This window comes from Pan paniscus, chromosome 5 (assembly GCF_029289425.2).
Source record: "Pan paniscus chromosome 5, NHGRI_mPanPan1-v2.0_pri, whole genome shotgun sequence".
Classification (NCBI taxonomy): Eukaryota; Metazoa; Chordata; class Mammalia; order Primates; family Hominidae; genus Pan; species Pan paniscus.
This window is the reverse complement of record NC_073254.2, coordinates 66,091,890-66,115,946: the sequence shown is the minus strand read 5'-3', so window position 1 is coordinate 66,115,946 and position 24,057 is coordinate 66,091,890. Positions and strand designations below refer to the sequence as shown.

Here is a 24,057-nt window from a genome sequence, read left to right as displayed (position 1 = left end):
TGAAATCTAGCCTTCACAAAGAAGTAGATCTATATCTGAAGAAGTTTTTCACATGCTAATGAAGGAACTTATGACATTATAGATACATTACAGTTTTATGTTTTTTAAAATAATCTCTCTTATATGTGATTAGGTAAAACAAGAAGTTTCTGTGCTTAATTCTAATTTCAGGCTTTGTGTCCTGATTCTATTTTATCTTTTCAGTATTTACAAAATTCACAGTGAACTATGATTGTTGAATTGGCTTTCTCCTGTTTATAAATGCATCCCCTGACATGTTTGCAGAGAGAAATCTGTGGCACTGAGGTCCACACTTGGAAACCTGTCAACTTTGATGTGGTCTGGCACTCACCCAGCTCTCTCCTGTTTTCTTCTCTTTACCTTTCCTTTCTTAAGAATCTTCAGCACATAGTACCATTCTTTTCTATAAACATAGTTTTCCTTTCCTCTCCTCACTGCCCTGCCCCAACTTGTCTTGCAATAATTTCCTCACTCTTCTTACAATAAGTTAATTCTGATATATTCTTAACATGAGAAAGACATTTATTTATCACTTTCTTTCCTTTATTTCTACTGAATATATGCTTTATAAAAGCAAATATCTGATCCATCTTTTCTAACTTCACAAAATTCTCTTCTGAATCCAACTTTTTCTTCCTCCCTCCTCCTATTCCCATTTCTAGAATCGAAGAGTAGAGTCCCTGGGACCTCCTTCAGAGCCATGGACAATTTCAGCTTCCCTGGAAGGAGCATCAGACTCAGTGCTAAAAGGTAGGTAAAGCATCTGTAAATTTCAGATATCTGTTACCACTTTATCTGCACAGAAAATGTTTGCACCCATTAGGAATTCATAGCAAAATTGGTAATACTGAATTTCTTCAGTAATTTGGGAGGAAACTCCTTCATCCCTAATCTACAGTGTCAGTGTCTGTGAAAAGGAAGATTAGGCTGGCAGCAAATCCTAAAGTCACCACTTTTTCTCTCCCCTTTCACAATAAAGCAACATTTCCAACTTATCCGTATCCTTAAGGTAGTGTAAGGAAAAGTGCCTGGCATCTTTTGGTGAGCATCAAATCCTAGGTTTTCTACAGTCCACTCAGTGCCCCCACGACACACCCTTGTTTGGTATAGTATCATGGACTGGGCCAGGGAGCAATTTACCAAGTACAATATGATTTCTATGGGGAAATAGAAAGACTTGCTCTCAGTGGTATGAAGAATAAATGTGATGATAAGTGCAAAAGCACCTGACCCATAGCAGCCCTTAGCTAGTTTTTCTCCTTATCTTTGTCTACCCTCTTTTGTCTTCCTGTTCTATCCCAGCACCACTGCCAGCTCCACTTACTTTCCTTGAAGCTCATTTATATGAAAATCTATTTAAAATGCAGATTTCTACTAGGCCCAAGATAGTTTGGCAACATATTCTGCAGAAGGACCCAATAATGTGCATTTTAGGGCCTGGTCTAGAGAGAAGCAAGCAGGTGTAACATGATTTTTATGGGAAAAATAGTTTCTGAGTTCTAAATTCCTATTTAACCCTCTCACACACAAAACCGTTGAAATACAACCTACTCAAAGAGACACATATTAATTTATTACGAAATTGTTCAATCATTGTATTTTTATGTTGTAAAACAGTACAATATATTATCCACAGAAAATATGTTAAGGAGAATGTGTTTGAGAAACAGAATTAAGGCAAAGGAGCCTCATAACTAAGGGAGATCAAGGGAAGAGGAAAAGTGAGACAGGTGCTGGAGCCAGACAGTCAACAGAGGACTCTGGGGACCATGGTGGGGAGTTTGGGCTGCACTCTCAGTGAGATGCAGAGCCATTGGAGGGTTTTAAGCAGGCCAGTTCCAAGGTCTGACTCGCATGTTTAGAGGACCACTCTGCTCTATGGAGGGTGGATTGGAGAATGGCAAGAGTGAACCTCCTGAGCCAGTTGGAAAGTGATTGCAAAAGGCCAGGCAAGAGATGGTGGAGATCACAACTGGATTGATTCAGAATGTCTTTTAGAAGTTGAATCAGCAGAATCTACTAGGAGTAAAGAAAACAAGTACTTAAGGACACCTTATAGGTTTTGATCTTGTTATATTGGGTTGATATTGGTGTTATTTACTGAAATGGGGAAGACTGGATTGGGAACAAAAAGCAAGAGTTTTTATGATGAGAAACATGAAAAGGTAAGTACAACCTGGTTGCTGGGCCAAATTAAGACATAGGCCCTTTTGATTTCAGTTTTAAGGCAGTAAGAGCAAGAGGTTGTGTTTTACAATTAATATAGTTTGTGTTCTGGGTGTCACGAGAGTTTTTTTCTTCTTACCTGCCTCCCTCCAACATAACCCATAAATTATTAATCATGCTTCCTACCAGGAGCCTTCTCCCTATTGTGTGCAGTCAATCTCCCAACACCTAGATCTTGCCTGACAGCCTCAAACTCTTCATGCATAGGGGTTTCTTCTCTGCACAAGGGGCCTCACAATTATCACAGCACCTTGAAATTCTTCCTCTGCTTATGGGTAGGATTGTGTATTTCCTTCTCATCGGAGGGAGTCCCAATCATGCACAATATCACAGTCCAATTCTGGGCTTCACCTTGAGGTGAAGAGAAATTCATTTTATGTCAACCTGATATAACCTAGAATAGAAGGGTTCGATGGAACATTTAAAAATCATCTCCTATATTTGGATAGGGAGCTGGAGATTACAACAGTCTGAAAAAGTGAATCTGTTAAATTTCTTTCATCTCTCCCACTAGTTTCAATGAGAAAATTTAAAAAGTGTCCCAAGAATTCAAATGGATTAAAAATGATTTTTAAGGTAGATGGAAAATATCCTCAGAAAGGAAAGCATTCACTCCCTTCCCCACAACTTCTATGTCAGACAGTTTTCAAAAATCCTTGCAGGGTCCCAATAAAAGAATAGAGCCAGTGGGTTTATCTTGACTCCCTGAATTCAGAATTGTTGAATAATTCTGACCAAGAGCTAGGACTCAAGCAAATCTCTGCACTAAATATTGTGTTGCTATTTTAGATGAGAAATAATTTATAAATTCTTTGTGATTTCAAATGTGATTTGAAAATAATGTTTTCAGGCTGGGAACGGCGGTTCGTGCCTGTAATCCAGCACTTTGGGAGGCTAAGGTGGCTGGGTCACTTGAGGTCAGGCATTTGAGACCAGCCTGGCCAACATGGTGAAACGCCATCTCTACTAAAAATGCAAAAATTAGCCAGGCATGGTGGGCATGCGCCTGTAATCCCAGCTACTTGGGAAGTGGAGGCACGAGAATCACTTGAACCCAGGAGGCAGAGGTTGCGGTGAGCCAAGATGGCGCCACTGCACTCTAGCCTGGGTGACAGAGCAAGACTCTATCTCAAGAAAAAAAGAAAAAAGAAAAAAGAAAATAATGTTTTCAAAATATGCATACTATACAAAGAGATATATATCAGTACTGGTAAAAATTTTTTAAAAAAGAAAATAAAGTTTATTTGTTTTAAGCACAATTATCTATTATTACCTTATATTTGTATATTATAATAGGGGAATAAGTAGGAAATCTTGTTAACTTTTGCAAATTCTTCTTTCTAGAAGTGTGATTTCAAGCACTGGCTTTTAATGCAGTTAGTATTGTAATTATAGTGAAGCATTCTTTGAGATTAGCCAGTAACATATTGAAAGGAAGTTTCATACCAATAAATCACTGAAAATTATAAATTGATATGGTGTATATGTACCTTTTTATAATTGGCCAAATATCCCCATTCTTATGCAAATTTGAGGATGTGTTTACCACTCTTTAAAAATTCGGTTTATTGGCCGGGCTCGGTGACACATGCCTGTAATCCCAGCACTTTGGGAGGCCAAGGCGGGCAGATCACAAGGTCAAGAGATCAAGACCATCCTGGCCAACATGGTAAAACCCCATCTCTACTAAAAATACGAAAATTAGCTAGGCATGATGGCATGCACCTGTAGTCCCAGCTACTCAGGAGGCTGAGGCAGGAGAATTGCTTGAACCCGGGAGGTGGAGGTTGCAGTGAGCCAAGATCGCCCACTGCATTCCAGCCTCGTGACAGAGTGAGACTCCAGCTCAAAACAAAACAAAACAAAACAAAATCAGCTTATCCAATTTCCTGTGCACCTCATGAATCAGGTAAGGCATTTCTGTTGGTTTTGTGTTGTCCAAAATGTTTTTTTCAGGCTTAGAAATGACTCATGTGCCAGCTCAAACATCAGCCTACCTGTAAAATCACTGACTTCCAAGAATAGGCCATGATTTTACAGTTATTTCTTGCTCCACTCTGGCTATGAGTCTAAGCTCATTCAGATGGTTCCCATAAAATATATGGAATGTTCAAATGGATAGCCATAAGTCAATCATAGATATGCCTCGTCTTCTAGTTGCGTTTATTATTGGCCTAAAACCGTTCCTATCATATAGTGCACATTGCCTACCATTTCTGATGACATTGTTCCTTAATTTTTTGTTATTTGTCTCTTAAGAAACATATAAAATTGTTGTAATAAAGTCTCCAAGTTAATTAATCATCATTTGATGTTGTTTTCAATGAATTAATCTCAGATCTCAGTTTTTTTTAATGTCACCATTTAATTTAGCTTATACATTTTGTTTCTGGCAAAGCTACACCTCATCGATTCCAGAAAATGAAATTATCCCCTTCTAAAAATTCTCTTAAGGAGGCGATTGACATCTCGTGATTAAACAGTTCATAGCTTCAAAACCCTTACTTTTTAAAGCTTGCTTCGTCTTATTGTTTTATTAGAACAATAAATTTTCCCACTCTCTTTTCAATTTGACTTTCTACTATTTTGACCTGTAATTTTTTTACCCCATCTACTTACTTATTAAGACGCCAAATGTTTTCCAGTGAGAACACATGGACACAGGGAACAACACACAGTGGGGCCTGTCAGAGATTGGGGGGAGGACTAAGGGGGAAGGAGAGCATCAGGATGAATAGCTAATGCATGTGGGGCTTAATACCTAGGTGATGAGTTGATAGGTGCAGGAAACCACCACGGCGCATGTTTGCCTATGTAACAAACCTACATGTTCTGTACATGTATCCTGGAATTTAAAATAAAATAAAATAATTAAAACAAACAAAAAACAAAACAAAACAACAAGACTCTAAATGTTTTCAGCATGTCCACAAAAATAATTTTCTACCAAACTTTGAGGTCTTGCTCTCCTCAGTACCCTCTCCACGTTCTCTTTATACAATCCAAATTTAAAGGCCCAGGTAATGTTGCATATTTTGTCAGAATCTCCCCATAGACTCTCCAGACTTTCCCTTCTACTTACACAATCTATCTTTTGTTCAATTTGTTGAAAGTAACACCTGTGTGGGTAACTCATATTGTTGCTCCTGGTCATTTTTTTTTTAATTTTTTTAATGTGGGCAGTTCAGTTAGAAGCTTCTTGGGTTTAAAATCCCAAGGAATGAGGACAGACCAGAATGGTCCTTGTACAGATTTGTAGACACAAGGCATGTCATTAAGAAAGTAAGAAAATGAAGTGAATTTATCCAAGGTTGCCCACTGTGGAGATGAAATATTCAGAATTGCATTTAGAACTGCCTGTTTTGATGCTGTCATTCTGTCCATTTTTCAGTGCCATTTTGCTACTGTTGGTGTTTTGGTATAGAAAGTGCTTAGGATATGTAACAGTCACTCACCTTCTGATCTTAATACAGCAGCATAAAAATATTAATTTTTAACTTTTTTTATGTTCTGGTAATATTTACAACAGATACTCTCACATGACTACTGGAACTCACCTCCCCATTGTCTACTCCATGTGTTACCCATATTCTATTCCTTACCCATACTCCAAACCATACCCATACTCATGCCTTACATTGCTCCTCCATACCTTATCCATACCTAAGACCCTACTTATACTCCATACCCTATGTATAGTCCATACCTTACTTTTTTTTGAGGCAGAGTCTGGCTCTGTTACCCAGGCTGGAATGCAGTGGCACGATCTTGTCTCACTGCAACCTCTGCCTCCCGGGTTCAAGTGATTCTCCTGTCTTAGCCTCCTGAGTAGCTGGGATTACAGGTGCCCACCACCACGCCTGGCTAATTTTTCTATTTTTAGTAAAGACGGGGTTTTGCCATGTTGGCCAAGCTGGTCTCGAAATCCTGACCTCAGGTGATCCTCCCGTATTGGCCTCCAAAAGTGTCGGGATTACAGGCGTAAGCCACCGTGCCCGGCCCATCCCTTACTTACACCCCTTACCTTGCCATACTTCATACATTACCATGTCCAGTACCTTACTCATATTCTATGCCTTAGCCATATTCCATAACTTACACATACTCCATGCCTTATTCACACTCCATACTTTACCCATAGTCTGTACCTTACTCATATTCCATACTTTACACATTCTCCAGACCCTTACTCACACTTCATTTCTAACCCATAGTCCATATCTTACTTACTTATATTCTGTACCTTGCCACACTTTGCACATTATTTATACCCAGTACCTTACTTATGCTCCATGCCTTACCTATTCCCCATACCTTCTCCTATATCATACCTTACTGAGACTTTATATTTTACTTTGTCCTGACACTTATTGCACCTCATCTTTCATTATTTTTCTTTCAGTAACCTTAAGGATGTCATGCCCGGCCAGCTTAGAATCATGTTGTGGCCATGAAAAGTGAATGAGGCATGAAACCATTTACTCTTTATTTATTTATCTATTTGTTTATTTATTTATTATTATACTTTAAGTTCTGGGATACATGTGCAGAACATGCAGGTTTGTTACATAGGTATACATGTGCCATGGTGGTTTGCTGCACCCATCAACCCGTCATCTACATTAGTTATTTCTCCTAATGCTATCCCTCCCCTTGCTCCCCACTCCCTGACAGGCCCTAGTGTGTGATGTTCCCCTCCGTGTGCCCATATGTTCTCACTGTTCAACTCCCACTTCTCCCATGTGAGAACATGCTATGTTTGGTTTTCTGTTCCTGTGTTAGTTTGCTGAGAATGATGGTTTCCAGCTTCATCCATGTCCCTCCAAAGGACATCAACTAATTCTTTTTTATGGCTGCATAGTATTCCATAGTGTATATGTGCCACATTTTCTTTATCCAGTCTATCATTGATGGGCATTTGTGTTGATTCCAAGTCTTTGCTATTGTGAGTGTGCTGCAATAAACATACATGTGCATGTGTCTTTATAGTAGCATGATTTATAATCCTTTGGATATATACCCAGTAATGGGATTGCTGGGTCAAATGGTATTTCTGGTTCTAGATCCTTGAGGAATCACCACACTGTCTTCCACAATGGTTGAACTAATTTACACTCCCACCAACAGTGTAAAAGGATTACTATTTCTCCACATATGTTGTTTCCTGACTTTTTAATGATTGCCATTCTAACTGGTGTGAGATAAGATACCATTTACTCTTTTATTCTACGGACACCAAGCTACACTCAAGCCAACTAGCTCACTTGGATCAGTATTGTCACTATTACCTTTTTTAAGAGATCCAATGGGAATGTGTGAGGACTAGTTTGAGGGTGTCTCATATACACACATTTTTTATGTGAGTGAGTCATGAAGTAGGGAAGAAATCACATGTAGTTTTCTGTTTTTAGCATACCCATGTCATCAAAATACCCTATTTTATATGATTGAAAGTTTTTCTTGAAGCCATCATGAAATACTACTTTTTCACTTCAGAAAGAATGCACCAAAAGCATTTGGGATGGATTATCTAACTTACTATAAGTATCTCCTGGAGAAAAACAAAATAACAACAACAAAACCATATCTATATATCTCCTCTAAATCTTTTGTTCTGCAATTTAACTTCATATTCTTTTTTCTTTAGTAGATCCTCCTCAGTGAAAAGGCAGTTACAACCTATTATCATAAAAAGTGAATTTATATACTCAAGGACAATTATTTACAGGTCTTCAATATCCTTTGACATTTATGGATCATAGTTGCACAAAAAAGTCCTTAATACTTTTAAAGATAACATCTCAACATTAACAATATAACAGTTTGCTAGTATGCATACCTAGGAGTGAGTGGGATAGCTGTGGGGATAATTTGGGCTGCAAAGGTATTTTAGAAACTATCTATCCTGCAGAAACCCATTCAGGTATCATTCCCTGGTAGTTGTGTAATCAATTCAAAAGTTGCTCGAGCCCAGCACCCCACCCCATCCCAAGTCCCCCAGCCAGTATACTGTTTATACCAGCTTGATCAGGGAGCCTGTCAATTGCATTTGTATATGTCATCATAGCTATTCTGAAGATATGATGAACCCTGGAGTAATGTACTGTACTTGGCAGCAACTGCCTCAGCTTTTGGGCACATATGCTTCAAATCTGAGAATATCATAGATATATATGGGAATCTTTGTAGAGATCTCTAAGGCAAGCTGGTATTTAACGCAAAAGCAAACCCATTTAGAACTAAAGCACTTTCCATTAGGCAATTTGGCGGCTGTTCTACGAGGCCAACTCACTGTGCTCTACGGACACATTTCGATTAAATGCTGCTTTGTATTCTTCCAAAGATGGGAACAATAAAGACGTTTGTCAAAGGAAAAACTGCAGCAAATGATTTCATGTTGAACATCTGTACTCTGCAGTTCATTGTTTGCAAGAGTTTATTGACCATAATTTTGATGCATATAGGTTTTAAAGAGTATAAACTGCATTTATCTTGGGCGCCTATCATTTATTTGAGTCTTGGCTTATTTATTTTCATTTTACTGGGCATTTTATTTATTTTAGAACTCAGAAGAGATGAAGCAAAAGATCTTTCTCAAAAAAGAAGTTTTAGTTAGCTCTGCAAAATTGATGAAGAAAGACAGTGTTTTCACAAAAAGATTAAGCAATTGAATTGAAAAATGTAACACTAAGCATATTGTATCTTTATGACACATTTCAGCCTTAGAGATCTCAAACCAACCTATAAACTTTCAGACCACTTTCATAACCCTTTGTCCACCATGCCAATCATATTGACATTTCCAGAGTAAAGTCTAGCAGCTGTTAATTAGGAAAATAATTTAGGGATGGTGGAGTCAAAAGACGATTAATGGTATTGTGAATGTGATACTGAGTTAAGCTGCCTTTTTTCACGTTATAAATGGATGATCTACTGTTAGAAGATGCAAGGTTTTTTTTTTTTTTTTTTTTTTCATTTTAGTTAAGGAAGCCAAGGCTCAGGCAATTCAAGTTGCTAAATCAGAGTAGCTCTATCAGTCATTATTTGGTAGATTGCCATGGTCCTGATCTCTTGGCCTAATTCTGGTACCGCATAAACTATAGATAAATTGGATAGAAGAAAGACAGACTGTAGAAACTGACCACCTAGAAAGATAATAGAATTTCTTTCTTTATATATTATACATTTAATAATAATATAGCCAATATATTGTAGTGGTTAAGAATGCAGACTGAAATCAGGTAGATTTGGGCTGTAACCCCAGTACCACATAATTTAATCTTTCATGAGCCTATTTCATAATTGCTAGAATATAGATAATAGCGTATTTTATAGGGTTGTTGTGTAGTTTGTAGGCAATCGTGTATATATAGAACAGTGTCTGGCATAGTGGAGCTTTCAATATATGTTAACTGTTATTATTCTGTCTTGGATCATTTGGTTCTAAGTCTTGACTAAGAAGAACCTGATGGATTAGGTAACCTCTTTGAGTTTAAAAAATTGTCCTTTATTGTCCAAATGTCTGCCTTCACAGAAGACATGAAGACATTGTTCGAGATTAGATAATAAACAGCTAATTTTTGTTTTGTACTTTTTTGTAGGGTGCACCCAGGCAGAAACTCAAGATGGTTATGTTAGCTTCTACAACTTGGCAGTCTTGATCTCTGGGTCAAACTGGCACTTTATTTTTACTGTCACTTCTCCTCCAGGTAATTTTATACAGTGTGCTTTTATTCTGTGTGTTTTTTTTTTTTTTGAGAAGATAATCCTTTCTCCCTTATAATGGGAATAGCTACTATCATGAATAAGAAGTCATCATAGTTTAGAAAATAAATTCACTTGACTGTATCATTAAGCTTGAGAAGAAAGAGCACATGTAGAAATGGAAACCTCAGGTTACTCCTGGTGAGCAAGAAACCAAATGTACATTTCCTTCTCAACATTGACGTTTACTTTCAGTGTTCTACTTGTTTTTTTCTTTAATTTACTTACCTGACATTTGGTTAGATATTAATAGGAGAATGTTAACTTATAAGAGAGTCATAGGATGTTGAAATTTTAACTTTGGGTCCTGTCCTCCTCAACCCCCTGACAAATGGGGACAATACCCATCAACATCCTGGCACTTCAGAATAAGGGGTATGTAAATTGCATATCTGATCCAGTTCTTTTTGACAAAACATGTAAAAAAAACACCCTCTGGCATATTAAATGTGACTCTCATGAAAATATATAATGATCATTTGTCAACATGTTATTTAACTCACTAATGAGGAAATCAGAAGATAAGAAAACTAATTAAAAGAGCATTTGGGAGATAGTGATCGTATAGCCAGAGAAGAAATGTTGAAATAAGTTTGCAATGGATACAGGGCAATAAAAGCAAAATTTTGATAGTCCAGTGTTTACAGATATCATTTGCATCCTTAACTGTATAAAAATTGTTTCAGCATGTCAATCTTCTACAAATAAACATGTCTGGGTCCTAATAAATAAATAATAAATATAAGTGAAACAAATATATGTTTGAGAGAACTTAATAAACTTTCAACGGGCCTTTTGAAAATGTTCCAGTATGACACTGGTAAGATCTGTAATCATAATCATTTTTCCTTTAATTCCAAGTTTTGGATTTTTTTTTGTTTTTTTGAGATGGAATCTCACTCTGTCACCCGGGCTGGAGTGCAGTGGCACAATCTCGGCTCACTGCAACCTCCACCTCCCAGGTTCAAGCAATTCTTCTGCCTCAGCCTCCTGAGTCACTGGGATTACAGGCATGCGCCACCAAGCCTGGCTAATTTTTGTATTTTTAGTAGAAATGAGGTTTCACCATGTTGGCCAGGCTGGTCTTGAATTTCTGACCTCGTGATTCGCCTGCCTCAGCCTCCCTAAGTGCTGGGATTACAGGCATCAGTCACCACGCCCAGCCTGGACTTTTTTTTTTTTTTTTTTTTTTTTTAACAAAAAGACTATCTTCTGAGATCAGATAGTATTATTCCTCCCTGGCTATATGATCATTATCTCTTAAATGCTATTTAAACCAGTTTCGTGTTCTTCCTGGTTTCTTCATTAATGAGATAAATAACCTGTTGACAAGTGCTCATTATATGTTTTCATGAGAGTCACATTTATACTTCAGAGGATGATTGCTTAAATGCTTGTTAAAAGAGCAATTTACACACACTTTATGTGTCAAAGTGTCCTAACATAAGTACAGGTTCATAACAAACGTGTAGTGTCCTTGACCTTGGGATTCCCAATTCCCAGGGATTGTGCTGTAAGCTTGAGTTTTTGAATGGATATGTCTTAAAGGGTAAGACAGGCAGGAATGCATATTTTGTTCCAGATTTGTCTGACATTTAAAAGGCCTTTGTCCTTTAATTACCTCAGTAATTAATTAAGACTAACCAAATATGTTATCAAGTTTATTTTAAGGAATAGTTTGTAAAACCAAATGCGAAATGTATTGTAGACAGAAACTTCTTGGTAACTCCTGTGATTTTGAACTGGTCTTGGTGTTCACACTTAGTAGACTACTGCTTTATTGTAGTTTCTACTTACAGCCTGTAAAAAGAACTAACTGAAGAATCATTTGGAAAGTTTTCCCTTAGTGTTTTTCACTAAATTATTCCTCATAATTTTCAAGATCAAGTCTATTAGGTGAGACTCTTTCAGAATGAGATTTATAAAAGTTTAAATTTGGAGAGAATAGATGGAGGATAAAAAGAAAGGAAAAATATTAAATATCTGCACTTCTGTGACCCCTTGTTGACATCACACTGAGTAACGGTACACGTCCAGAGAGTAACTCCTTGTTTCCAAGTATATCAATTTGAAGTGCTAGAATGTTTGGGAAAGCAGCGTATATTCACACATTTTCGCCAAACAATGAAATTTCTTATTTCTAATAGGCTTCAAAATAATAGGTCTGATAAGCATTGTTTTATGTTATTGTTGTTTCTTTTGTTGTTTTGTGTGTGTGTGTGTGTTTGTTGTTGTTGTTGTTATTTTTAGAGAGGGTCTCAATCTGTCACCCAACACCTAGGCTGGAGTGCAGTGGCTCAATCATGGCTTATTGCAGTCTCAACCTCCCAGGCTCAAGCAATCCTCCTACCTCAGCCTCCAAAGTAGCTGGGACTACAGACGTGTGTGCCACCACACCCAGTTGGTTTATTTTATTTTATTTTTTGGTAGAGATGGGATCTTACTATGCTGCCCAGGCTGGTCTTAAATGCCTGGGCTCATGCTGGCATTATAGGCATGAGTCCCCGTGCCTGGTCTGTTGTTTCATTCATTCATGAATCAAGCAGAGAATTTGCAATCATTTCCACTATTTTCCCTCATCTCTCCAATATCTTAGAGAGAAAAACAAATTATTATTCCTATTTTAGAAATACAGAAAATAGATCTGCCCAAGTATTTATGGAATCCTCTTAGGTCTGACATATTATCAAATCCAGCTCATTTATCACTTCTCAACTTCCTGAGACACTGTCAAGAGATAAGGGTTTCTGTAAGTTTGTAGTACTGACTTCGTAGCTAGCCTTTCCACATTCACTATCATTACCATGGTGTAGGCTGTGGCTTTTATGACCATTTCTTGGTGCCGTGGGGTTCTCAGGAGGCCCTCAGGGGCTGCTGCTGAGAAGAGATTAATGTAACCAGGTATCACCCACAAATCCGCACCTCCCCCCGCTTCACCACAAATACAGTTAGCCAGAGAAACTCTACCTGTGGTTGCCAATTCCTTGGTTGGAATATTCTCCCTCCAGAAAGTCACGTGGCTCACTCAGCTCATTCAGATTTCTTCTCAAATATCTCCTCCTCAAAGAGGCCTCTTTTGGATCACTCAGTCTATACCATCCCCAATCCTCCCCACACCTCCAGCCACTGTGTCTTATAAACTCACTTTAGTTTTCTTTATGCACTTATCACTCCCTGGCTTTATAGTATCTACGTATTTATTTGTTTGTCTACTGTCCTCCATTGAGACCAAAGTTCCAAAGGGACAGAGATTCTGCTTAGTTTGACATTATATCCCAAGGGTGTAGAAAAGCCTGGTGCATCATAGCTACAAATAAATATTTGTTTATGAATAAGTGAATATATTGAGATTATTTTTAAGATTGCAGTTTTAAAAAATGTTCTGCTGCTAAGATAATTGAGAGCCAGTGGTCTCCACCCTTGGATTTAGATAATTTCGCCTGGTCACCCTGACTTTAGCTTCTCTGTCATTTTTGTGTTCTATACAAAAACAGACTGACTATATTTTATGTGGCTCATGTCACTTCTCAGTTTAGAATCTCCCCCTAGGCTGGGCGGGGTGGCTCATGGCTGTAATTCTGGCACACTCTGGGAGGCTGAGGCTGAAGGATCGCTTGAGACCAGGAGTTCAAGACTAGCCTGGAAAACATAGCAATACCCCATCTCTACATTAACAAAAAATTAGCCAGGTATGGTGGCACATGGTTGTAGTCCCAACCACCTGGCAGGCTGAAGCAGGAGGATCATATGAGCCCAGGTGTTCAGGGCTACAGTGAGCTATAATTGTGCCACTCATTGTACTCAAATTTGGGTGATAGAGCTAGACCCTGTCTCTATTAACAAAATAAAAATAGAAAAGAATCTTTTCTTCTTTGATACTTCATGCCTTCAGAATGTTCTCAAGGGCCTTTTGCCTGATATTTAATGCCCATCCAGATTTGTCTCAAATTCTTCTAGCATTAAGTTCCAGTATTTTCCTGCGTAAGTCTCCTAAGTATCAATAGCTATTTTCTCCTCTCTGTCTTTGTTTATGTATTTGCACAGCCTTCAGAGTCCCCTCAGATACTTCCTCCTCCAGGATGCTTTCCCTAATCATATCAATGGAAAATAAACATCCAAAGCAATTGATTTGCATTATTCTAGTGGCATGTGTCACATCCTAATTTGTTTAACAAATGTTTGTTATGTGTATCTTATTTCATTTACTAGCTTGTAAATATCTTAAGAATGGGAACTGGTAACTTATCAACTTGACCCAGTAAACAATTACTGAGCAATCATTGACAAATGGATAAAAGTATAAAGAATTTAGTTTTTACTTCTGTAAATCCCAAGTAAAATCTATTCCCCCATCTCTGGGCCTGATTGAGCTTATTCAGATGCCCATAAAAAGCAATTACTTGATAACAAACAAGCCAAATATGGCTCAGATACATGATGTATACAGAGGAGATTTTGTTGTAGTAGCTTTGGGACCAAGTCAGCCAGAAGTCAAGAGATTGAAGATCTGACTGCGACTTCCAGTAAAATTGTCAGGTTCAGCCCAGTGAAAGCACAGCAAAGAAAAACATGGTGTTTCCTTGAGTACATAAAATAAAAACTCTTTTTGCCTGAGTTATGTAGATGAAAGCAGAAGTTTGAAGTTTGCTTGTTTGTTTTGAATGAGCTGCTTTAAAAATGCTGGCTGAACTGTTCATAAACAAGTTTTTTTTTTAAATAAACCTGTTTGTATTGAGATATGATTGACACATGATAAACATATTTAAAGCATACCATTTGATACATTTTGATGAATGCCTACTCCCATGAAATCATCCTCATTATTAGAATAATGAATATATTCATCACCCCCAAAATTAAAGGCAAGTTTTTAAACAATTTATTTTTAAAATGAATGTACTTTAAAATTGACATTTTTGTATGTGGTTTTATTACTTCAAATACATGTATAGATCCATGTAACCATCCCCACAGTCAGGATAAGGACCATTTCATCACCCCAAAAATCTGTTCTCACATACATGTAGCCTTTCTCCACCATTCATCCTTGGCAACCACTGATCTGTTCTTTAACTCTATAGTTTTGTCTTTTCTACAGTGTTATATAAATGGAATCCTACAAGTGTGTACCATTCAGAGATGGGCTTCCCTTACTCAGCATAATGCCTTTTATGCTCATTCTAGTTGTTACAGGTTATCAATTGTGTGTTTGTTTCCTTCCCTTTTTCTTTCCTTTCTTTCTTTTTTGGCTGAGTAGTTTTCCATTGTCTAGATAAACTGTAGTTTGTTTATCCATTCCCCTGCTCAAGGACATTTGCGTTGTTCCTGGGTTTTGCAATGTACAGAGCTGCTAAAAACATTTATGTATGTGTTTTTATGCAGATAGGTAACTTTCTTTTTTAGATTATTTTATGACTCATTTCATAAATAATAATGGGGTGAGAAATTTTTCTGTCTCCGTAAATGGGAGGAGTTTCAGATGAATTCTTACAGAGTTGAACTCTCTCAACAGGAGGATGCTATCTTGCCCCATCATTCATGGCCAGCAGTTCTATCTGCCATTGTTCTAGTTCTAGTTTTCCAGATAACATAACTCTCTAAGACAATATAGTGCTGCAGCAGGAGTCCCTATGCCCCTGTTCTGATGTGTTATATGGCACGTATTGAGTAGATACATACATCAGAGCAAGTAATTTCACACATTCTGGAGCTGAGAATATTTTTATTCTCATTAGTGAAACATGAGTGAAAGAAGCTGAAATTTTGCATTGGTATGGAAGGTTAGTCTGAAAATTAAAAGAGAGAATTGGAAGAATTCTCAGTCAATAATTGACAGAATTGGAAATAACTATTATGTGTTATTGTTGGAATCTTGTGATTCTCTAGAAATATAAATCTTGGATTTATAATTTATGTATTTATTAAATTTAATGAATATATATTGAACACCTACTATATCCCAGATACTATTATGAATGTATTTATTTTTACCATATTTTAATTATATTAGCATCTTATTAACATATCATTGAAACGTCTTCTTTTCCCCGCCATAGGAGTCAATTTTACAGCTCGATCCAAGCCATTTGCTGTCTTGCCTGTGACTAGGAAGGAGAAGTCGACCATCATCCTGGCTGCTTCCCTGTCCTCTGTGGCCTCATGGCTGGCTCTGAGCTGTCTGGTGTGCTGTTGGCTTAAAAGAAGCAAAAGCAGAAGTATGTAGTTTTTTTTTTATTTTGGAATGAAAATTTCTGAAAAAAAAGTCATCATACATAACATATTAATGATTCTTTTTCTTTCCCCAAAGACAAATTTTTGTGAGCTTCTCTAAAATATAAAATTACACAAAGCCAAATTGTTCAATTAATACATTAGAGACAAGGATTGCCTAATCTTAAGTAATAATAGCAATAATAATAAAAACTCATGTTTACTAAATACTCACTATGGAACACATTCTGAGCACTTCAGATAAAGGAATTTATTTAATCTGCACAACAACCCAATGAGGTGGGTGAAAAATATTGTAACTCACTTCAAAAAGTGAGTTAAAGAATCAGGGGAAACCAGCACTTTGGGAGGCAGAGGTGGGTGGATCACCTGAGGTTAGGATTTTGAGACCAGCCTGGCCAACATGGTGAAACCCTGTCTCTACTAAAAATACAAAAATTATTTGGGCATGGTGGCAGATGCCTGTAATCCCAGCTACTCGGGAGGCTGAGGCAGGAGAATTGCTTGAACTTCGGAGGTGGTGGAGGTTGCAGTGAGCCGAGATTGCGCCATTGCACTCCAGCCTGGGTGACAGGAGTGAAATTCTGTCACCAAAAAAAAAAAAAAAAAAGAATCCAGGGAAATGTCATCCTCTCCTCCTTTAAAAGGGGAGAGGGCTTAGTTTGTTTGTTTGTTTGTTTGTTTTTTAGCATAGGAATTAAGTAGGTTCCTAAATATTTCCCAGAAGTGGATGCTATTTTTTAATTTTTTAAAGCTGGAGACTTGTAGTCACTGAGGGAAAGAGGCTTTGTAAATGAAGCTTCTTTCTAGAGTGGAGGAGATAGGTGAGCAGATCAGGCATTGGCAAATTCCTTATTCCACCCATTCCCCCAACCCTAGACCAGCCAATGAGTGAAAGAAATACTTGTCTTACTAGGAGGCCCTACAAAACCAAAGTAAAAGCAAGAGTGAAGTTTAAAAGAGGAGAAATAAAGAGAGGCAAAGAGAAAAAGTCAAAATAAAGGTGAGAGGAAGTAGCATAGTCCCACTACTACAACATTCACTGGGCTTGAAGCTCTGAGAGATGCTTGGGAAAGGAGGCTCCACTGTATACATTTTCTGTATTTGAACTGAGCTACAGCCTGGTATCCCTGTTTCTCTCTTCATCCTGTTGATCAGGACTGGACTAACTACAAGGCAGCTCCTTGTCTTTCTGAAGAAGAAGGGGATCTTGGCCTCGTTCTGCCTTATGTTGCTGTGATTTGCAGTTTTTTGTTTTTCCTTCTTAAAGTTCTATCTACATTCAGTGTATGTAGTGCTGTCTGCTTGTAAGTAGAATTTTCATAAATTTTTATCTCATGTAATCCCGTGAAGTAGGTGATTTGATTCTCATCTTCCATTTTGTATCTAAACCTAGTAGCCATGCAGGGGTCTCTCCCTAAGGTCTAACCTCACTTTTAATCCTAAGCTCTAGAGAAGGCTTTTTCTAACTCCTAAGCTCTGCTAACTCCACTTTTGATCCCCCAGCTCTAGATGTGACTTCTTCCTGCGTTTACAAATATATCTATTACTTCAGTGTCTTCCTTTTGCTCTTTCAACCTTTCAATATCTGTGGACACATTACCTTGTATGATATCCCCATATTTTCTTGACTGGGCACAGACTCCTAACTATGTTAAACAAACAAAAAAGATGTAAAGAAATTGCAAGGAACTTTATGAAAGTTTTACAGTAGTCAGATCTGTATAAGTGATTTGTATTTTCTTCCTTATACCTTCTGTATTTTATATTTATTAAGTTTCTAAAATTAACTTTCATTTCTTCAGAATCAGAAAAATATATTGTTCCACAACTTACTCATGAAAAAAGATTCTCTGGTTAAGCTATGTGCTCTCTGTGTCTGTCATTTTCAATTTGGGTCTAAGGACCTTGTTATGCTTTCAATAATTGTTGAGAATCTAAACAACTTTTGTCTATGTGGGTTCTATATCCATTAATATTTCCAAATTAGAAGTTTAAACAGAAAATTTTAAATTTATTCATTAACTTATTTTAAAATAATACATGCATTGCATGTAAACATAACATTTTAAATTAAAAAGTTGTATTTTCAAAAAATATATAGTGAAAAGAGTGTGGCATTCTTACAAACCTCTTTAATATCTTCCTTAATAGGCAGCTGGAAGCTCTTGGCAGCTTCTGCATTCGACCTATTGCAATGTATTGTTTTTGCTGAAGTATATGAAGCAAACCAGGCTCAGTCAGATACATTGTAGAAAAGGGATGAGCATTTTAATAGCCTTTACAGATAATAGTGGACATTCTTCTTTCTTACTGCACCCAGACTTGACAAGAAGTAGTTACTTAAAGTCCCATCTCAATGGCCTTTTTGTACTTTGTTACATGAAAATCCACCAGTCTCATCATATACTTTGAATGGAGCTTTTAACCATGCATTATGCTTTGGTCATTTTGAAAATATTGTTTCACGGAGTCGTGAAGATCTTCTCAACGTTGACATATTTCATTCTACTATTCAAAAAGATCACATTTGTTAATAACATAAATCATTAAGAATTAGAAACCTGTGAAGCTCATGTAGTTGATACAAGTTTTCCCAAATTCCAAGTTTCCCATGAAAGCTTGAATTTTATCACTGGGAACAAACACTGTAAGTTGTTTCTGTTTTACAAGCTCACTTCATTCATTTGAGAAAAAATAAAATCTGCCAAATATACAAGTATGAATAACCATAATTTCTCAATCATTATTTCAAGCTCTTTCAAGTAAAAATGGTGTTCCATGAAAAAATAGCTAGTTCAGCTCAAAATTCAATTGCAAAATTGCTTTTTCTTGGGAAAATCACATATGAATTTTAAATAAAATTTAATTTTCTTTACTGCTTTATCAAAGATATTCTTAAGTAAAATTGGCTTTTGTTTTTTCTCTTCTTGTTGGTTTTTTGTTTTGTTTTGTTTTACTGTGATTTTATTTCAGGGTATATCCTTCTTGATCATGCCTATCCAAAAAATGTATACCTTGTGGTTTTTACTAGCATTTCTCTAATGATTAGTGATGATGAGCATTTTTTTCATATACTTTTGGCCACATGTATGTCTTCTTTTGAGAAGTGTCTGTTCACGTCCTTTGCCCATTTTTTAAAAATGGGATTGTTTGCTTTTTTGATTTTTGATTTAAGTTCTTATAGATTCTGGTATTAGGCCTTTGTCAGATGCATAGTTTGTGAATGTTTTCTCTCACTCTGTAGGTTGTTTGTTTACTCTGTTGATAGTTTCTTTTGCTGTGAAGAAGCTCTTTAGTTTAATTGGGACCCGCTTTTTTTATTTATGTTTTTGTTGCATTTGCTTTTGGAGACTTCACATGAAAACTTTGCCAAGGCCTATGTCCAGAATGGTATTTCTTAGGTTTTTTTCTACGGTTTTTACAGTTTTGGGTCTTACATTTAAATCTTTAATCTATCTTAAGTGGAATTTTGCATATAGTGAAAGGAAAAGGTCAAGTTTCATTCTTCTGCATATGGCTAGCCAGCTATCCCAGCACCATTTATTGAAAAGGAGTCCTTTCACAATTGCTTGTTATTGTTGGCTTTGTTGAAGATGAGATGGTTGTATGTGTGCAGCTTCATTGTTGAGTTCTCTCACCTGTTCCATTGGTCTATGTGTCTATTATTTTGCCAGTACCATTCTGTTTTGGTTACTGTACCTTTGTAGTATAGTTTGAAGTCTAATATATAATAAGATACCATCTCACACCAGTCAGAATGGCAATTATTAAAAAGTTAAAACAGTAACAGATGTTGGCGAGGTTGTGGAGAAAAGGAAATGCTGATACACTGTTGGTGGGAATGTAAATTAGTTCAGCCACTATGCAAAACAGTTTGGAGATTTCTCAAAGAACTTAAAACAGAAGTTTTCAACTTAGTAATCCCATTACTGGGTATATACCCAAAAGAATATAAATCAGTCTACCAAAAGGACACATGCATTTGAATGTTTATTGCAGCACTATTCACAATAGCAAAGACATGGAATCAACCTAGATGCCCATCAACAGTGTACTGGATAAAGAAAATGTGATACGTATATACCATGGAATAGAATGCAGCCATAAAAAGAATGAAATCGCATCCTTTGCAGCAACATTGATGTGGCTGGAGGCCACTAAACTAAGTGAATTAATGCAGGAACAGAAAACCAAATACTGCATGTTGTCACTTATAAGTGGGAGCTAAACATTGGGTTCACATGGACACAAAGAGAGGAACAATAGAGACTAGGGCCTACTTGAGTGGGGAAGGTGGGAAGGGGGTAAGGGTTGAAAAACTGCCTATTTGGTACTATGTTCACTACTTGGGTGATGAAATCATTTGTACACCAAACCCCAGTGACATGCAATTTACCTGTAACAAACCTGTACATGTACCCCCTGAACCTAAAATAAAAGTTGAAAAAGAAAAAAAAAAAGGTCTATTTCCTACCCATAACTATCTCCTTTTCATGCCATGTTATGGCATTACTTTGCCATATTACAAATTTGTTTGTCCTCTGCCATCCAAACTAGAATAAAAGCTCAGTGAGGGTAGGGATCAGATCTTTTTTACTCACCGTAGTATTCCCAGAGCCTTAAACAGTGCCTGACATGAGGAATGTAAATATATTTTAGATGAATGAATTTATTAAATAAATGAATAGAAGATGAAGTATCTCTTCAGCCAGGGATAGACTGAAGATATACAATCTTCTATTAAAAGCCCTCCTCATCTTGCGTTTGGTGGCTTGTACCAGTCTCAATTCTTTGGTATTGATATCATACTGTAGTTACACAGGTTGTTGACAATGCAGAAGGCTGGGTGAAGATGCTTGAATCCTCCCTGTATATTTCTTGACAACTGCCTGTGAATCAATACTCATTTCAAAATTAAAGGTTAAAAAAAGTATTAGTAATATTCTGTCACTAGCTAATCAGTTCTGTCCAACGGAAGTATAACATGAGCCACATATGCAAGGCACATATGTAATTCTCTAGTAGCCATTTAACATAATATATCAAGAATATTATTCCAACATGTAATGAATATAAAAACATTAGGTAGTTTACACTTTTTTTTCAAAATTGAGTGTGTACATTATACTTACAATACATCTCAATTTAACTAGTAACATTTTAAGTGATCAGTAGCCACATGTGTCTGCTATTTGTATCAGACAGTACAGTTTTATACCATAAAGTTGGTGGTCAGTATATAGGATTTTATGCCATTATTTCTTGAACTCTGAATATGTTATATGCTTTCTATTGCATGTATATGATAATTTTGGGACAAGGGTACATACAAGGGAAACACCTAAATGCTGATGGTCCCACTTACAAATAAAAATGTTCTTTTTATCTGAACAAAAAAATCCTTTTTCTTCTCCATTAATACAGAAACAAAACCTGAAGAGATTCCTGAATCCCAGACTAATAATCAAAATAATCATATCCACATCTCATCCAAACGCCGAGAATCACAAGGGCCCAAAAAAGAAGACGCTGTGGTGGGAGAAGGTAAGCTTGGAGGGTGGAGATGATCCCCACAGGAGAGACCCACTGTGGATGGTCTGAGCCTCCCTCTCCTTCAGCTCTGTCTCTGAAGCAATTTGGTTTATAGCCCCTTCTTAGTCTTTGTTACTTTCCTTCAAAGAAATTATACCCCAGCAGAAAAATACACAGGTCTGGCTGGTTCACTCAGCTATTCACCAATTATTTGAATTGATATTTATATTGTTTTTAGTAGAAGATTATTGGTTTAACATTTGAGTTCGTTACATAGAGGAAAGGGAAAACCAGAGTATAGGCATATAATCTTTCTTTTAGCTATTGCAAAGCTGCCAATTTGGCAACATTATTGAATTTGGGAAGAAGAGTACAGTCGCCAAATACCAACTATGCAAATTAGATTGAGTACAGAACCCTCGACAAATGAGTCAGCTTTGTTAAGCTGTGCTTTGTTGTTTAGTTGTACTTTTAGCAAAATGTAGTATTTGCCTCTATGGTGTGTTATGTCAGAAGATATTACTTGTTATATTGTTAAATTGCCATTAGAATTAGTGCCAAACAGAGAAAAGATGAGCATTTGCCTGGGATGAATGCTTTGCCCTTGTCCTACTAAGAATGCTGCAAATAGGAAGACTGGGCAGAGCACAAGATGACTTTGCCAAGTATGGGTATGATACATGAAAAATATTCATATAATTTCCATGGGCCTGAAACGTTTTAAAACATGTACTCCAAAGAGTCAATTATCATATTTTCTGCTTGAAAAGGCTTACCAATCTTAGTGGTTCTGAATGCGTGTTTAAGCAAAAAATAGCAGTCCAATGTTATTCTGCCTCTAAGTAGCTGAGTGAGATCTTTCATGTGTGTGTTTATGTGCATGTGTGTGTGTGTGTGCATGCACGCATGAGCATGAGTGTGTATCAGTTTGTTTGCTTGTTTGTATATTTTTCCATGAAAGAAATAAAGGTTTGTTTGTTTTTTTCAATTTTCCCATCATATTAGTTAGCCATACTCCAGTTCCTGGACCTGCACCAGAAGGTGGTAGAGGGTATGGGGGTGTGGTTGGGAGTGCTATTGAAATAAATAGAGAAAGAGAGAAGGGGATGGGAATAATTCAAGATTCCATCTAAGATTATTCTAATTTTGGTTTTTAGAAGCCTCTTGACCATATTATTGCATGTAAACTCAGGACAGGTGTTTGAACGCTGCCATCTGAATAGCTCTTCGTATTCAGCTGCCATCTGCAGAGAGTGGCAGGAGCAGTACTAATCTCTCTCTTAATCTCATATGGCCATCTATGTGAATTTCAGTGGCCCGCTTAAATTAGCTACATTATGCAGTCCACAGTGCCTAACTGTTTTATTAAGGAACTTTTTTATGTGGTGGCTTATTAATAAATTATTAGGAATGAGACAGGGAAAGGGCTCCGTGGAAAAGTTTAGATTGAAGAGAGGGGAGCATCAAAGAGGCCATTTTATTAGGACATACAAGTTAAAAATAGAAAAATGTGTTATCCGAATCCTCCTCTGGGGATCACAGCAGATTCGTTTCCTTATCTTCTAAGCTTTGTACAAATCTGAAGAGTATCGTTTTGAAGACAAATAATGAAGCATCTCCTGCTTTTCTTTGGAAATTATTACCAGCTATGAAACACCTACTTATTGGTAGCTTTACATAAATTTTGTTTCATTCTATTATTGCCATGGCACTTTAGTTTCCCTTTTCCCTCTGTGTTTTTAAACTTTTAACATTTGCTGATAAAGTGACTGGCTGTCTCTTTCTCTCCAGCACTTTGCCTTCACTAAGCACTACCATAGCACTTAGGATTATTGAGCTGTTGGAACTGAGCATGACTACTAGATTCAGATTATAAATTTACCACATTACAGCTTTTACCAAAAATGGCATGGTACGGTCAGGGTGCTAGAAAGTTGTGATGGGGGAGGAAGAGAGTAAAGTATACATCCCTCCTATTTTACTGTTGCCAGGTTTTTTGATATCAAGAGCCATCTAAGCCCTCTTTTTAAATCCATGTCTGCTCATGTCACTCTTCTACTCATAAGATTTAATGAATTCTCATTGTCAGTTGGAGAATCAGGATAGTGTGACAGTTAAGAGCATAGAACCCAGAAGTCCAACAGACTGGGTTTAAATCTGACTCCCTGTTGACAGACTTTGTGGCCTCAAGTAAGAGAACTAATTTCTCTGTGTGTTTCAGTGTCCTCATCAGTAACATGGCCCTAGTGATACTGGCCATAGTTATGGTTATTATACAGA

The 24,057-nt window shown here is 37.0% G+C and overlaps 1 protein-coding gene across 1 annotated transcript in view; it reads left to right on the top strand.

Moving 5' to 3' along the window:
• The window catches only part of PKHD1 (PKHD1 ciliary IPT domain containing fibrocystin/polyductin), a 467,099-nt gene that overhangs the window by 434,439 nt on the left and 8,603 nt on the right, over window positions 1-24,057 (top strand). Inside the window, exons 62-65 of the mRNA XM_008958657.5 lie at window positions 684-771; window positions 9,849-9,956; window positions 16,068-16,226; window positions 21,670-21,789. Coding sequence (XP_008956905.4) covers window positions 684-771; window positions 9,849-9,956; window positions 16,068-16,226; window positions 21,670-21,789 — 475 coding nt within the window. The remainder of the gene's footprint in view (window positions 1-683; window positions 772-9,848; window positions 9,957-16,067; window positions 16,227-21,669; window positions 21,790-24,057) is intronic.